Genomic DNA, 16,351 nt, shown 5'->3' with positions numbered 1-16,351 from the left:
ATCTCTAAGCAATGTTCTGTGGTGGTGCTAAGAGAGACGTTGGAGGTCATCCGACATAGTGAAAAACCCAACCCAGAGGGGGAAAGAACCTTCCTGGGGCCATGCAACAAGCCATTGTTAGGAATCAGGTTTCCCTGTTGCCATCACAGTCCACCCCAGCCCAGGGTGGGCATATGACCTGTTCCTGCATAAAGCCTTAAATGCCCTTCTCAGATGCATTCTTTATCCTGTGGGCCACAGGGAGCCAAAAGAAGTTGTGTAGCAGGCAGTAGATACTGTCAGGCTGTGTTTTAGGAAAATCATTCTTGCTTGAGTAGGAACATTGATTTGAGAAGGAATCTGAAGGAAGGAAGCCAGGAGAGAGGCTGTTGCAAATCCTTCTAGCCAGTGCTCCCAACCTTTCTCACACACCATCACCCACAAAATCATCATTTTTGTACCACACAAAGGGACAAGCAGACAAGGCTGCTCACCATGGGAAGACAGATGGCCTGAGTGCCAGGGCCAAGGGCTGAGAGAAATCCTTATCTTACCCATTTGTACCCCACTGCAGTACCCTATGGCACATTGTTTAGAAGGCCGTGGTTTGGGCCTCACTTAGGACAACCACCAGTTCCCTTGGCTTTTCATTCGTCTCCTTTAAGTCTTAAGTGCACAGACTTCCCCTGCGTGCACTCCCCTACTCTTACTTCTGTGTTCCTTTCCCTCCAGTCCATGGTACTGCTCCTCCACAGCCAGCGGCAATACATCTTTGAGTTCGATAAGAATGACCGCCTCTCTTCTGTGACCATGCCCAACGTGGCCCGGCAGACGCTAGAGACCATTCGCTCAGTGGGCTACTACAGGAACATCTACCAGCCCCCTGAAGGCAATGCCTCGGTCATCCAGGACTTCACTGAGGACGGGCACCTCCTCCACACCTTCTACCTGGGCACCGGCCGCAGGGTCATATACAAGTATGGCAAACTGTCAAAGCTAGCCGAGATGCTGTATGACACCACCAAGGTGAGCTTCACCTATGACGAGACAGCAGGCATGCTGAAGACCATCAACCTACAGAATGAGGGCTTCACCTGCACCATCCGCTACCGTCAAATTGGGCCTCTGATCGACCGCCAGATCTTCCGCTTCACCGAGGAAGGCATGGTCAATGCTCGTTTTGACTATAACTATGACAACAGTTTCCGGGTGACCAGCATGCAGGCTGTGATCAATGAGACCCCGCTGCCCATCGATCTCTATCGCTATGATGATGTGTCAGGGAAGACAGAGCAGTTTGGGAAGTTTGGTGTCATCTACTATGACATTAACCAGATCATCACTACAGCGGTCATGACCCACACCAAACACTTTGACGCATACGGCCGCATGAAGGAAGTGCAATATGAGATTTTCCGCTCACTCATGTACTGGATGACCGTCCAATATGATAACATGGGGCGAGTAGTGAAGAAGGAGCTGAAGGTGGGACCCTATGCCAATACCACCCGCTACTCCTATGAGTACGACGCTGATGGCCAGCTACAGACGGTCTCCATCAATGACAAGCCGCTCTGGCGCTACAGCTATGACCTCAATGGGAACCTGCACTTACTGAGCCCTGGGAACAGTGCACGGCTCACCCCGCTAAGGTATGACCTCCGTGACCGCATCACTAGGCTGGGTGATGTGCAGTACAGGATGGACGAGGATGGCTTCCTGAGGCAGCGGGGCGGGGACGTCTTTGAGTACAACTCAGCTGGCCTGCTCATCAAGGCCTACAACCGGGCCGGTGGCTGGAGCGTCAGGTACCGTTACGATGGCCTGGGGCGGCGGGTGTCCAGCAAGAGTAGCCACGGCCACCACCTGCAGTTCTTCTATGCAGACCTGACCAACCCCACCAAGGTCACCCACCTTTACAACCACTCCAGCTCAGAGATCACCTCCCTCTACTATGATCTGCAAGGGCACCTCTTTGCCATGGAGCTGAGCAGCGGTGATGAGTTTTACATAGCTTGTGACAACATCGGGACCCCTCTTGCTGTCTTCAGTGGAACAGGTTTGATGATCAAGCAGATTCTATACACTGCCTATGGAGAGATCTACATGGACACCAACCCCAACTTTCAGGTCATCATCGGCTACCATGGTGGCCTCTACGATCCACTCACCAAGCTCATCCACATGGGCCGGCGGGATTACGATGTGCTGGCTGGTCGTTGGACTAGCCCAGACCACGAGTTGTGGAAACACCTTACTAGCAGCAACATCATGCCTTTCAATCTCTACATGTTTAAAAACAACAACCCCATCAGCAACTCTCAGGACATCAAGTGCTTCATGACAGGTGAGGATGAGGGCTCATTCGGAGGACAGGACTGTTGTTCTGGTCCTCTGACAGGACTGTCTTCCTTGAGAAAGCTGGTAGTTGGGTCACAGGAAACACTGGCTTTCCTTAGAACAGCATTTCAAAGTAGATTTTAAGAAACACTACTTGAGAGAAATGCCCTGGAAAAACTGGTACTGGCCTCAAATTGATTTGACAGGGCAACTACCATTCTTAAATTTTCATAATACATTGCAGCTTATGAAAGTCTCTGCGAAGTCCTCTGGTAAAGAGAACTGTTTAACACAGTTACCCACTATTTCACAAACATCTGACCATGAAACCCCTTTACCCACAGTTTCTCAAGCATTTGAGCATGAAACCCCTTTTTTTCACCATGAAATCCTAGTGCTTCACTGGATGCATCCCTGAAAATGCACTTTGGAAGTTTCTGACCCAGAGATCAGGCTGACTATGAGTCCCCAATAAGGTGGGTGAAGGTATAGCTAGAGAAAAAAAAAATCAATTTTCTCATTCGGGATAATGTAATGGAAAGTTCAGAATTTGGACACAGACAGAACTGCTGAAGGATGCACCATTTCTAAATTATGGACAGTCACAGAAATTACTTAACTTCCCTTAATTCCAGTTTGCTGACCTGTAAATTAAAGTGAGGGGGCACCTGGGTGGTTCAGTCAGTTAAGCATCCAACTCTTGATCTCAGTTCGGGTCTTGATCTCACGGTTCTAAGTTCAAGCCCCACACTGGGTTCCACTCTGGGCATGAAGCCTACGTAAATAAGTAAGTAAGTAAGTAAGTAAATAAATAAATAAATAAATACATAAATGTTAGAATGTCTACTGACACTGATAAGTATGCATGTTGTAAATCCTAGAGCATTCACTAGAAAAGAAAACAGAGGCATAGCTAATTAGTCAATAGTGGAAATAAAATGTAGACTAAAAAAAAATATTCAACCCAAAGAGGGTAGGAAGAGGGGAGAAAGGGAGAGGATGGACAAGTAGGAAAAAAAAAAAAAAAAAAAAAAACCCTGCTAGGATGGTTGCAAGGGTGAAATGAGATACATTTTATAACCTGCCTAGCACAGTGCCTGGCTCATGTAAGGTTCCCTTACCTCGACCCTGACTTAAAAAGTGAGCTTTGTTTTCCACTACTGTGAAACCAACTGGAATATAAATGTTCACACGTGCCAGAAATGTCTTCAGCAGCCACAGTCCACCCAGCAAAGCAGCCACTCCCAGACCTCAGCCACAGAAGACCTCAAGAGTCAGAGCAGCTATGGGGATTCAGGTCTGGATAAAACCAGCGCTTTTTATAAAAGAGAGTTTGCAGTGGGCAAAAATTGGGCACGCCCCAACTTGCAAACCTGGTCGTTTCCTTCTCTTTCTCCTGTGACACAACCCTGCACCCCCTATTTTAAGGCAGTTTCATTTTCATTCAACAAGTGCCTCCTGGGTGCAGCCACTGTTTTCGGCCTGAGGGGATGGGATACAAAGATGATCCCTGCCCTCCAGGAATTTACACTGCAAGGGAGACACAGACAGCAGTGAGGGGCCCAGGATGAAGGTTTGCACTGATGGCCGTTGATACACAGGACGCACAGCCGGCTGTGCCCAGGGAGCAGTTCATCCTTGAGGCCCACTTCTGAGTGGACATTCCTCAGGTAATGGGGAGAAAGGCAACCCAAGCAGAGGGTACTGCATTTACAGAAGTGCAGAGAGGGCAACAGGTACAGCTCACATGAGTGCCCCATAGGGATGTGGCTTCCTAGCTCCCAAACCTGGTGGCCTGGTCTGGACCCTGCTGCTGCTGACACTGACTGGAGGATTCTTTCTGGGAAGAATTCCAGGTGGTCATGTTGAGAGCAGGCATCCCATGCGTGAGGAAGAAGAGTGGGCGCGGTGGTGGGTGGGTGTGATGAAAGCGGACTTGGGGCCTGTGGTGAACAGGAATAGCCCAACAAGGTCTCTCTATGCTCAACTTGCTGGCAGTCCAAGAAAACTTAGCAGATTTAGAAAATATTTCCATTATGTCTGTGTACATTAAGCACACCCCCTGCTCATCCTGCAGTGAGTTTCTTTCGAGGTATCTTGGCAGGTTACTTACTGTAGCTGGAAAAACAAAAAAAATGGTACAGAAAAACATTCTGTTACTACAAACCAAGATCCCACTAATTCTCACTAAACCGTTTAGCTTCCATGCGAGCTACATACAACCTCACTCACATCCAGCAATGACACCAATAAAAAGGAGCATACACTCCAAATGGATAGGCTGAGGTCACATGACAACCCCTGAACCAAGCACTGTGGCTGGGGAGAGAAAACGCACCGAGTGGCTTAGCCTAGGCCACATGCTCCATTGCTGAACCCCTAGGTGGAGTTAGCCTCCCTAAAACTACACAGATACCCCAAAAGGAAGAGTGAGAAGGCAGAATGGGATGCTAGGAAGGCAACCAAAAAATATCCACCAAGGATCCATCCCATACACTATTGCACTAACCCTCACCTGAAGCCAGTGAGATGGGGATCACTGACTCCATTCTCAGAGGAGGAAAGTGAAGGTCAGAGCCATAAAGTAACTGACCTACTGAGAAGTGGCAGGGCTAGGGGTAGAACTCTGCTCTAACTCCAGAATCCTCATTCTTGGAATGAAATTCACTCTGTAATGTGCCCACATAAGAAAGGATTGTTAATTCATCGCTGTCCCAGGTGGCTACACTGATGTCTGGGGCGGATGGGTAAAAAGGGGCTTTTTAACTTGACAGAAATTTCTAACTCTGATATCATAAAAAGGAAGAGTAAAATTCCCAACTTTTCAGAAAAGTGCCGTAGGAAAAAAAAAAAACAATGAATAAATCGATTTTCAGCATTTTTCCTAAAGGCATAATGAGAAATGTTCCTACCTTCCATCACTTGTGATTAAGGCCCAGCCCTCTTTTCAGCCCCCTAGTTTCCTGGGAATCTGTAGTAATCCTGATAGAAGTTTTCCTTTCCAACTACAAATTCAGATGCAGGTTCTCAGCCTCAGGCCAAATGGCTTCATGGGGGATTTTTTCCCCCTTGTTCTGTTTGTTTTAATTTCCTAAAAACCATCTGCCACGATTCACAGAATCAGAGATTCTCAAAAACTCAGTGAAGAAAGGGACTTTGGAGGCAAGCTAGCCCAAGTGCCTCATGTTACAAATGAGGAAATGGAGGTCCAGTGACGTGGGGGTCTGGGTTTGAAAAAGCTCAGAAAACCTTCTATGAGCCAGGAACCGAGCTGGACACTTCAGAATATAGGAAACCCAGTCATTCGTGTAACAAGCTTAGAACAGTTGCTGCTGTATGATGGCTGCCCAAAGTGGTAACACTATTATTCTTTCCATGGCTTGGTGAAAACCATTTCTACCATCAGTTTGTAGATAGGGAAACTGAATCTCAGAGAGGTTAAGGAAACGGTCCAAGTTCACACAGTGTGCGACTTGGGGAGCCTGAATTTGAACATGGGTTTCATCTTGCCTCACCATGTTCTTTTCCTTCCACGACCTTCCTAGAAGTAGAACCTGGGTTTCTACACTGCCCTTCCTATCTTCCTCCACCCCGGTACCTCCATGTTTCACACCCAAGAGAGAGGGGCTCCAGGGCATCCAAAAAACAAAAAAAAACAAAGGCAAACTTGAGGTCCTTGAATGAGAAGACAGCACAGGATGCAGCGGTGGCAGGGACACAGTTGTCAACCCCCAAAGGACATCCCCATCGTTGGAATGGCTTCAGTGGGTGGTAGGGGAAGACAGCTCCACCAGTGCCTGGACCCTAAGCAGGGCCTCCCTGACCAGAGACATGTCTCCTTCGGAAGAAGGCAAAAGCAGGCCTGGATGCCCATAGCCCGGGACTGCCAGCTCTGAGGCTCAACTCCACCCCCCCCCCCACACCCCTTCCCCAGACTTTGGATTCTGAGTCTCTGCTCAACAAATGCTTTAGCATCTTCAACTGCCTCTTCTCAAGGAAGGCCGAGCCACACTGGGACACAGGCTGGCTGTCACTCTCCTACAGGCACCCAGTTAACTCCTACCTGCCATCCCAGGCTTTTCCTGTGCTAGCCACAATTTTTCTTTCTGGTTCTCTCTCTGCCTTGCTGAACTGCTCTCCGCTTACCTGAACACTCCCCACACTCACCTGCTCTCTCCAGGCCTTGCCTTGCACACGGTCTTTGCCTGAAGTGCCCCCTTTATCTCTGCTGAAGCCTGACAAAAGGTACACAGCTTTCAGTGTCTGCCTTAAAGGCCACCTTCTTTGTGAAGACTTGTCAGCCTGTCCAACGGAAAGACTTCTGCCCTCCTCTCATCTTTTTTCTTGTGTCAAAGTTTTGCATGCCTGTGTGTCATCTCCCCTTCAGGGTTCTGAGTGCACAAGGTGAGGGTCGGAGTAACACAGTGCTGGACACACAAAACGCTCTCAGCAACATTGGGCCTAGTAACAGATGACACTTTATCCATCCTCTTTCTTTCCCTTACGTCTTGGCTTCCTGAATCTGTTCTTCAGTGAGCCAGAGGCTCATGGGAAAGTCCTCTCTATCCCTATACCTAATATTCTATAATTAGTAACCCCCCAGGAATGTTATAAAATGGATGAAACCAATGCCTATGGCGCTAGATCCTCAAGCCCACTATTTTTTTTAATGTTTGTTTATTTTGAGAGAGCACGCATGTGGGGGAGGGGAAGAGAGAGAGGGAGACAGAGGATCCAAAGTGGGCTCTGCGAGGATAGCAGACAGCCTGATGCAGGGGCTGAAACTCATGAATGATGAGATCATGACCTGAGCCAAAGTCGGACGCTTAACCAACTGAGCCACCCAGGTGTCTCCTCAAGCCCAATATTAAAGATTGGAAAATGAAGGCACAGGGAGATTAAATGACTTCCTTAGCATCACTTACCAGAGTAAATGAAAGGTAGACTCGGGGTGGGGGTGGGGGACTCTTTGATGTTTGGTAGAGGCCATCTTGCTGCTTGGGAGAGGAGGGAGGGCTTGTTTTTAAATGGAATTTCTCTTTGAAAGTCATTCACTTAAATCTTTCCTTTGGGTGCAGTTGTCCTCTGCAAGTGTTTCCTCCTGATGCAGGGGTGGGTGTGCATCATCTACCCCCCACCCCGGTCCCCCCGGGTTTGAATCCAAAGAGGTTTAAGTGACAGGGGAGTCTGGAAACATAGGTTCTACTGAAGTCACAGCTCTCTTAGATACATATCTAGGAGAGGAACAACGGTCCAAAGAGTATGTGCGGCTTTAATAACCATGAAACAATCTTCCAAAGTGTTTGTAGCGGTTGATGTCCCACTTGCGACACCCCCCACCCTCGCCCCCCCACTGCTGTCTCACTCTGGGCCACTTTATTGGGATGTGTCACCTCTGAGGTCCACTCACTCCACAAGGACGTTTCTGCTTCTCTCCCACCCAGATGTCAACAGCTGGCTCCTCACCTTTGGATTCCAGCTGCACAATGTGATTCCTGGCTACCCTAAGCCAGACATGGACGCCATGGAACCATCCTACGAGCTCGTCCACACACAGATGAAAACTCAGGAGTGGGACAACAGCAAGGTAATCTGCGCACACACGGCCACCCACCCTCAGGCCAGGCAGACCTTATGGGAGTGGCTCCTACAAAGCTTTTCAGGAAAGCATGGGCCCGTGACGGAAACTGACGTGGTGCAGCCACAGTGCCTGCCAGAAGGTGTTCAGGAAATCTGTGGTAACCACTGGCAAGCCACTGTGGACCCAGCTGTAACAGAACACAGACCCCCACAAGCTCTATTAAGTTTTCCCTGATACGCGGAGTTTGGAATTCCACAAAAACAATGAGCCTTTGTCACTGCCCAGAGCAAAAGGGCAAGGAGGGAGGGTGTGTTCTAAATACAAGTGTGACATTTTCTGAGCACCTCCGTTCACCTGCACCTGCCTGAGGTATTCTACACAAGTTAACGCACACATATCCCCTGGTATTACTGTTGGCATTTTACAGGTTTAATGCCTGAGGCTTTCCAGTGCCACACAAGCAAGGAAGGGGTAGACTGGGATTCACACCCGGATCTGTCTGTAAGGTGTTCAAAAAAATGTTACCTTCTCTTGTGTGCCTTTCATGGCCTGGTTTTAAAGACTCACAGAATTATATAGCTGTAAAGGCCCTTAAAAACCCCTCTACCCCACCCCTCACTTCAGGCATCCCCTTTTCGCCCCCTCCCCCACTTCATAATGTAAGTACTAGGAGCTGGCTCTTCCAGGCCCCACGCTGCACCCCGTGAATGCAGGCATGAATCAGGCGGAGACCAGGCCTTCTGGGGATCCCTGTCCAGAGGGAAAGCAGGGTTGTTAGATGGCACACTGCTGACAGCCAGAAACTTGCACATCTGTGTGTCTTACTCCAGCCTGATTCCCTTCATCCTCGGCTCAGCTGCCTCCGTCCTCTAGACTCTGGAGAACATGATTCTGCACCTCTAGGTCCTAGCGGTACCCCATATTCTCCCCTTCAGAGCACTTACCACACCTGTATCCCCACTGGACTATGAACCCCAAGAAGGCAAATAAATCCTGGGTCTTCTTCGGTACCCAGTGTACTGCCCTTTTGCTGAATGCACAGATGGTTGAAAGAAGTAGACAACCCTGTGTGAGGTAGGCATTCTTCCTCATTTTACAGATGAGGAGACCAGAGCTCAGAGAGAAACTTGCTCAAGGTCACTCAGCAGGAAAGGCGATGAGAACCCAGTGTGTCTGACCACAAAGCCTGGCCCCTTTCTGCTATTCTGTGCCGCTGTAGCCCTGCCCTCTGCCTGGCTCAATCCCCACTGTACCCCCCCAGGCTGACCTGGCTGATTCCACAGCAACCCAGCTGCTCCCCACCTCCCCCCACCCCCTCGAGCTTCCCTTCCCCCCACCCCCACCAGCTTCCTTCCCCCCCCCACCCCCGACGCAGAGCCCCAGTCTCTGACGGCCTGTTTGCCAACCTCGCCCGTCGATGAATTATTGATTTCTGCCCTTGGCAAGCATCGAAGATCTGTGTTGTTGAGCACTCCAGCTTTCGTGAAACTCTAGGAAATAATTGTTCACAGACAGGGTTCTATTAATTATAAAGAGGACTTAATTTCAGTGAGAAGCCGATAGGCCTGTTTCTAAAGCCATTTCCCTGAGTTGCTGGTTAGGCCCTGGAGCTTGCACGAACCCGGCTTTGCCAAGCTCCCGCACCATGGGAGGGACTGGTAGGTGGTATGACATGGAGACCAGGCCCAATCTGTCCCCCAAAGCAGCCGAGAGCAGAGACATCTGAGGAGCCCCCAGGAAGCACTATGGGGGCAGAGGCCCTCCTTGAAAATAGTTTATAAACATGATGGAGAGCGATGAAGCAGGGTAAGAGGGGTTATATAAATGACCGCTTTTCATCTTACTAAGCCTTCTTGCCAAGAACCCATTGCTTGTCATTCCTCCATCTGACATCGTCCCCTTATCCTCCGAGTTCCAACTCAAGCGTGAGTCTGCCCTTGAACCCTACCTTGGCCACCTCATTCCTCCATCTTTGGGCTGAGATGTTCTGATCCTTGTCCTCTGCTCCCTGATCCAGAGCCCTTGAAGCTGAGCCTCTAGAATCAGACAGAGTTCAAACGTTGGCTTGAATACTTACCCATTGTACAGATGTGGGCCCATTACAACCTCTTAGAGACTTAGTTTTCTTAGATGTAAAATCAATAATAAGAGTACCTACTATATAAAGTTATTGTGGAAATCAAATGAGATACCGAATGTGACTGATTTAGCTCAAAGACCAAGACCTGTTAGCCAAAGTTATTACTGCTACTTCTCTTAAACCACCAGTTATCACATTTGATGATAATTATTTGCTGTCACATCTGTCTTTCTGCACTAAATGATGGGTTCCTCAAGAGCAGGGATGATGTCTGATTCGTTGGTACCTCTCCAGTGCCCAGAAAGAAACCTGGCACAGAGCAGGTGCTTGCTGAAGAGTTTCTTAATGGAAGGATGGGTGAACGGATGGATAAAGGATGGCAGAATGTTCTAGTGGTCAGCAGTAGAGCTAGATGCTACTGGTTAATGTGTATAGATTCGATTAGTTATGAGAGCTGACTCTTCAGGCTCTTAGGGAGAGGTTTTCCCCTTTGCCTCATTCCTTCTTTCTCTCTCTCCTCCCCCATCAGTCTATCCTCGGGGTACAGTGTGAGGTGCAGAAGCAGCTCAAGGCCTTTGTCACCCTAGAACGTTTTGACCAGCTCTACGGCTCCACAATCACCAGCTGCCAACAGGCCCCAGAGACAAAGAAGTTTGCATCCAGTGGCTCGGTCTTTGGCAAGGGGGTCAAGTTTGCCTTGAAGGATGGCCGAGTGACCACAGACATCATCAGTGTGGCCAACGAAGACGGGCGGAGGGTTGCTGCCATCTTGAACAACGCCCACTACCTGGAGAACCTGCACTTCACCATTGACGGGATGGACACCCACTACTTTGTGAAACCAGGGCCCTCGGAGGGCGACCTGGCCATCCTGGGCCTCAGTGGGGGACGGCGAACCCTGGAGAACGGGGTCAACGTCACGGTGTCCCAGATCAACACGATGCTCAATGGCAGGACTAGACGCTACACAGACGTCCAGCTCCAGTATGGGGCACTGTGCTTGAGCACTCGCTACGGGACCACATTGGATGAGGAGAAGGCGCGGGTGCTGGAGCTGGCCCGGCAGAGAGCCGTGCGCCAGGCGTGGGCCCGCGAGCAGCAGCGACTCCGGGAAGGGGAGGAAGGCCTGCGGGCCTGGACAGAGGGGGAGAAGCAGCAGGCGCTGAACACGGGGCGGGTTCAAGGCTACGACGGCTTCTTCGTGATCTCCGTGGAGCAGTACCCGGAACTGTCAGACAGCGCCAACAATATCCACTTCATGAGACAGAGCGAGATGGGCCGGAGGTGACAGAGAGGTCCGCGGCCTGCACTTCTTGCCAAAGACAGCTACTCTTTCGTGGCCACACACCTGACTGCGTTGTACTTAAAAAAAAAAAAAAAAAAAAATCCTTTTTTTAACAAGTGCAGAAAACAAACCAACACACACAAAAAAGATACTGGTTGCATTGTAACTCATGCAACATCCTTTTTTTTAAGAAAAGAAAAACACAGATTTGGCCTTCACACATTTTTTGCAAAGAACAGAAGGTATTTTTTTCTGTAGTGTGATCACAATGAAAACTTTATTGTCTTTTGTTCCCTTTCTCCTTGAGGAGTTTTCCTTGTTGTTGGGGTACATTTCTCCTCTCTGAGACACATCTCCTGAGGTGTGTCCTTGTCTGTCCCTAGGTACCCAGTGTGATGTGAGACACAAGTGTCTGTGCTAACTTGTCTCATGTGCAACCCTTTCTTCCATGGGGGTCGGGCAGGAGTGAGGGGTGTAGAGAGTGACGGGCTAGTACCGAACTACTGAGGGGGCCCGGAAGGAGGGTCTGCAGGACCTGAGGATTTTTGGCTCAGCTCCCACAGACGAGTGGCGGCTTTTGACTCACCATGTTCTGTGCCTCTGGAGGACCACAGATGTCTTGATCTTGCTCTGGGGACTTTTGTGATATCATTTAGCACCTGTTCCAAGCTGCCCCAAACTCCTGTCCAAGCTTTATATTTTGATGCTAAATGCAACCCCCTACCCCTTTTGCAAATCCTGTGTAGTTGTCGGTGCCACCCCCATGCTGGGATGGAGAAAGTGTCCCCCAGGTCCCTTCCCCCAGTCTGGTGATGTAACATCCTGGGGCTAAGAGCCTCACCCTCCCATAGAGGCGAGGCACCCAGGATGTCTGTGGTTGGTTGGTCTTCCCATGATGTTCCTTATTATTCATCGCCTCCTCTCTCCCAGAGTCAGATGTGAGAACCAGCAAGCCCTCCACGTGAGCACAAGGTCCAGGGAGGGGCAGGCCACCCATGGCAAAAGGAGGGCAGTGGCAGCAAGGGTACCAGCCTGCCTTCCCAGGTGAACCTCTCTCCCCATGACTGTGGGTATCTTCCCTCCACTGTTCAGCTCCACCACTGAGAAACAGGAGTGTGGAGAGAGGTGTTTGGTGGCCGTTGATTCTGGAAAGATGCTTAAGAAGAAGTCAGCCAAAGAGAGGAAGGCATAAGCCACGCATCTTCTAACCAGCTCCTGAAGGCTCCTCTGCCTCCCATACATGAGCCAGTAGCACAGCTGGGAGGCAGCAGGGTCAGCGTTCAGGAAATTCCTTCTGTGAAGTTCTTCTAAAACAGCTTCCCCTCTGGAGGAGTCCATCCAGGGTTTTAAAGAGAGACTGAGGAGAAAGGAGGGAAGAGCTAATTTGGTGTGGCCTGGCAAGGTCATCCAACCCCCTCCCCCTCCCCCACCCTGCTGCCCCAGGATTGGGACCTGTTCCTGAGGCCGGTACCCACAGATCAGGGAGGCCAGGCCACAGCTGTCCCTGGGAAGACCCATGCCTGAGGTCACTGGGAAGAGGCATACGCTCTCTCGCCTTCTTGGAAGTGGGCACGCCCAGGAGCAGCCATCAGGCTAGGGAAGCATTGAGGGGAGGGGACAGCCGCAGCAAGAGTGAGGAGCTCCTTGCTCCTGGTTCATCTGCCTAATTACCATCATCATTACCACTCACAGGAGGTTCTGGGAGACCAGGAGGGGAAGCCGAATGCTTCCTTTTGAGCTGGGCTTCTTATAAAATGGGACTTTTATGGGTTACATTTACATTAAGTGTGGAAAATGAATTCTGAGTCTGAGCTATCCCCCGTGGAAACCTTGTTGGACTGATAAGCTCATGGCACCTTTATAGCCTTACTCACAGAGTCTTCAGAATATTACACGAGTTAATGAAACCAAGAAGGTCTTTGCTGTGTGAGAACCGGAGCAGCATGTAGCCTGGGTTCTGCCTGGCAGAGGGAGGCACCCGCCGCTTCTGGGGAGAGGAGGTTTCGCCTTACATCATCCCACTGGGATTAGAGGATATGTTTCGCTAAGTGCTCTTCCTGCTTCCACAAAAGTCACACTGCTGCGACAGTGCACCTTGGCCCGTATGTCCACCGGTTGCCCAGTGCCTCTGGGTACAGAGCTCTGCTGAGTCCGATGCAGTATTCCTCGGGCCTGCTGTGTGTGGTCCCTGGGAGCTGGTGGTGGACTCCCATCTGGCAGGATCGTTCTTGGACGGGATGGAAAGCAGTTTGGCCTGAAGAACACGTTTGTTTTTTAAATCCAAAATAGACTGATGCCTCTCAAAACATACTCTTGATACAAGGAGCCCTTGGGTGAAGCTCTCGTGCCCATTAGCCTAGCTGATCGGTTCCATCTTGGCTACCTGACATCAGTCGAGACCTGCTGGGGACATCTACTTGAAGGTCAGAGCCAACATGAGAGCCAAGGGAATCATCTCCCTACACCATCCCCACCCTCTGAACCCTCCACCCCCACCTCCCACCAAAGTAATAGGATGGACTTGTAAAGATCAAAAACACAGAATTATTGCATGTTCCTTCACGTTTTGCCTTTCCTGGGCTCCACACCACCAAGGAGGCCCAGCATCAGTATGGGGAGAAGTTGAAGCATTCTTTCTTTAGAGAAAAGATCTCAGGTGTGGCATAGGCAGCATCACGCACTGTGGTTTCACATCGGTACTGTTGCTCCTGGAGACGGTGCTTCTGGCCTGGCCTTTTGGAGTGGGCTTCCATAAGCGCTGGCAGGTGACATGGCACCTCCCTTCTCAGTCTGTCCTTCTGCTGAGACCAGCAGCCCCAATCTCACAGCAAGAGTGAGTCTGAAGGCATAAGCCAGAGTTCCCCATGCCCACCGAGTGGCCTCTGAGCATCAAATCCCACCCTCGATGGCACCTGCCCTTTTAGCACTAAGCTACTCAAAGTGTCCATTTCTTGGAGAAACCAGCCTTCCCTCACTGGCCCAGGTTCACGATTCTGCAGGATGTTGCTCTAGCAAAGGGTTTGTTTTGGAAGAGTTCCTGCCTTCTCCCCTGCCTTCCATGGGTACCATCGCCCCCTGATCCTCAGCCTCTCTGCCATTGCTTTAAACAGGACTTATTCCCCAGCTCTGTTTTTCGTAAGATGAGATTCCCTTTTTTTACCCAGCCTCCAGACAGACATCATTGGAGGGCAGAGCTATGACAAGGAAATGAAGGGGAAGAAACTCTGGGGTAAATTGCACCTTTATCAGCCCCTGATGCTGGTCTCTCAGAATTGTTGGCTGAGAACCCAAGGAACAGCCCAGTGCCTGATTTCCACCTAGGGATGGAAAATTTGAAACAATCCCTAGGAAACTGACCAGAAGTTGAGAATGGTTTAAATAATCAGGATGGGGTGGGGCAGAAGCAGAAGGTGACGGTGAGGCAAAGGAAGGTAACACTGGGCAGTGTTTTCATAGACACATAACAAAGAATCACATTTGCTTGGAAAAAAAAATTATAAAGGACCTTTTCAGCTGTGACTTGTAAGTACCACCTTTGTAGGTGGCTGTTTCCATTATGCAAAGATCGGGCTTTCGGTGTGAAGTCTTAGAATGCAGGTTCACATCTGCAGCCTCGTGTTTGTGGTTGCCACGTGGTGAGGGCAGGGATGCTGAGCTTGGCGCCCAGGAGGAAGGAGCTTGCCAGGACTCTGCAGGATCCTGGGCTTTGGGGTTTGACATCCCTGGTGCTCAAAGTCGGATCTATTCTCCATTCCTCGTAGCAACCACTAAGCCCAGTCCATGCCTTCTGGTCCTGAGCTGGGGCCTGCCTCCTGAGGGGTTCCAGAAAGAACCCAGTCTCCTCTTTCTGTTGGGATCCTTGTTACAACAAAAAGCCCTCCACTTAAGGCTTATAATTCCCAGCTAGGTTTATACACTTGTCTATATTTTATTGGAAGGGAGGGGGTTAAAAGAAAGAACTCTGTAGTTCAAGACCCTTTCATTTAACTGTCAGAAAACAGCAAACTCATTTTAAAGACTCATTGCTCAGGTGATAGAAACTTTATCCTCTCCAACCTTTACATTCTCAAAAACCAGCCCTGTGTACTTGACCGCCCCAGACAGCGGTGAGCTCTTAGGTTTCATCATGAATGTGGAAGATCAGAGTGGGGGGAGGCCTCAGTGGGGCTCATGTTGGGTTTCTTACCCCCTCTGGAATGCCAAAGGCGTGACACTGGGTGACTCCTCGGTCCCCAAGAACATGTGATTGATTCTGAGGGCCAACTGCCAACGGAGAACCAGCCCTCAGGCAGGCTCAGCCATTCTGGCAGAAGCTGGGTCACAGATGTCTGGTGGGGCCCGGCAACCCTGGTTTCACCCAACACCAGAATCCCACTTTTCTAAACCCGCCTGTTCTTGAACACTTCTGAACCCGCAGCTTTGGCAAAAGGACTGTCCCAAGCTGCCTTTGGACAACCAACACTGGAGACTCTGGCCTTACCATGTGGAAATAGTTTTCCTGAAGTCTGGAACTAATTTTGAGAAGTTTTTTTCTCGACACTTTTGTGTTTCTAACACTGTATTCTTGACTGTGTAAATACCGACAAGGCTGTAAATAAATGCAGATGTAGATACCTTCTAGAAAAAGAAAAAAAAGGCATAAAAACAAAACCAGAAGTGATCCCGTGTAGCCTTCGTTGACAAATAAAAGAATATTTTGTGTTTAAGGTGTCTGGTGGCCTTTGTTCAGAAAGTAGCAACTGCCTGAGCTAGTCCTCTGAGTTTGCACTTTTGGACGCTGCTGTTCTTGGGATGCCCTGGAAGACTCAGGTCCTTGGCCCCAGAATCCCTTGTAAGCTGCCATCAGCATTTCCAGAGGCCACATGACCCTGGGGCTTAGCCTCATGAATGTCATCATGCTGTGACATCAGCTATGTCCCAGGGCTCCCCCAGGCCATCCCGCACCCCCCCCCCCAAGCTGATGTCTTCACTGGCCTCAGGGACAGACTCCGAGGGGCAGGAAAGCCCAATACTGCCCTGAAGAGAGAACCACTGGGCACAGAGTTGTCTCCTATGCCACGAGTTGCACTTTTTTTTTAATGTTTAT

At 49.9% G+C, this 16,351-nt stretch overlaps 1 protein-coding gene across 5 annotated transcripts in view; it reads left to right on the top strand.

Annotated features, from left to right (window-relative positions):
* The window catches only part of TENM4 (teneurin transmembrane protein 4), a 2,866,770-nt gene extending 2,850,799 nt beyond the window's left edge, over window positions 1–15,971 (top strand). For all 5 annotated transcript variants that reach the window (XM_053202558.1, XM_053202562.1, XM_053202561.1 and 2 more), the window contains 3 exons: window positions 712–2,326; window positions 7,764–7,906; window positions 10,510–15,971. In XM_053202558.1, the coding sequence (XP_053058533.1) occupies window positions 712–2,326; window positions 7,764–7,906; window positions 10,510–11,268 (2,517 nt within the window). In that variant the 3' untranslated portion in view covers window positions 11,269–15,971. The remainder of the gene's footprint in view (window positions 1–711; window positions 2,327–7,763; window positions 7,907–10,509) is intronic.
* Window positions 15,972–16,351: the final 380 nt, after the last annotated feature.

Source organism: Acinonyx jubatus, chromosome D1, assembly GCF_027475565.1.
Source record: "Acinonyx jubatus isolate Ajub_Pintada_27869175 chromosome D1, VMU_Ajub_asm_v1.0, whole genome shotgun sequence".
Classification (NCBI taxonomy): domain Eukaryota; kingdom Metazoa; phylum Chordata; class Mammalia; order Carnivora; family Felidae; genus Acinonyx; species Acinonyx jubatus.
Note: the sequence above shows the minus strand (reverse complement) of the source record. Positions and strands in the feature narration are given on the sequence as shown.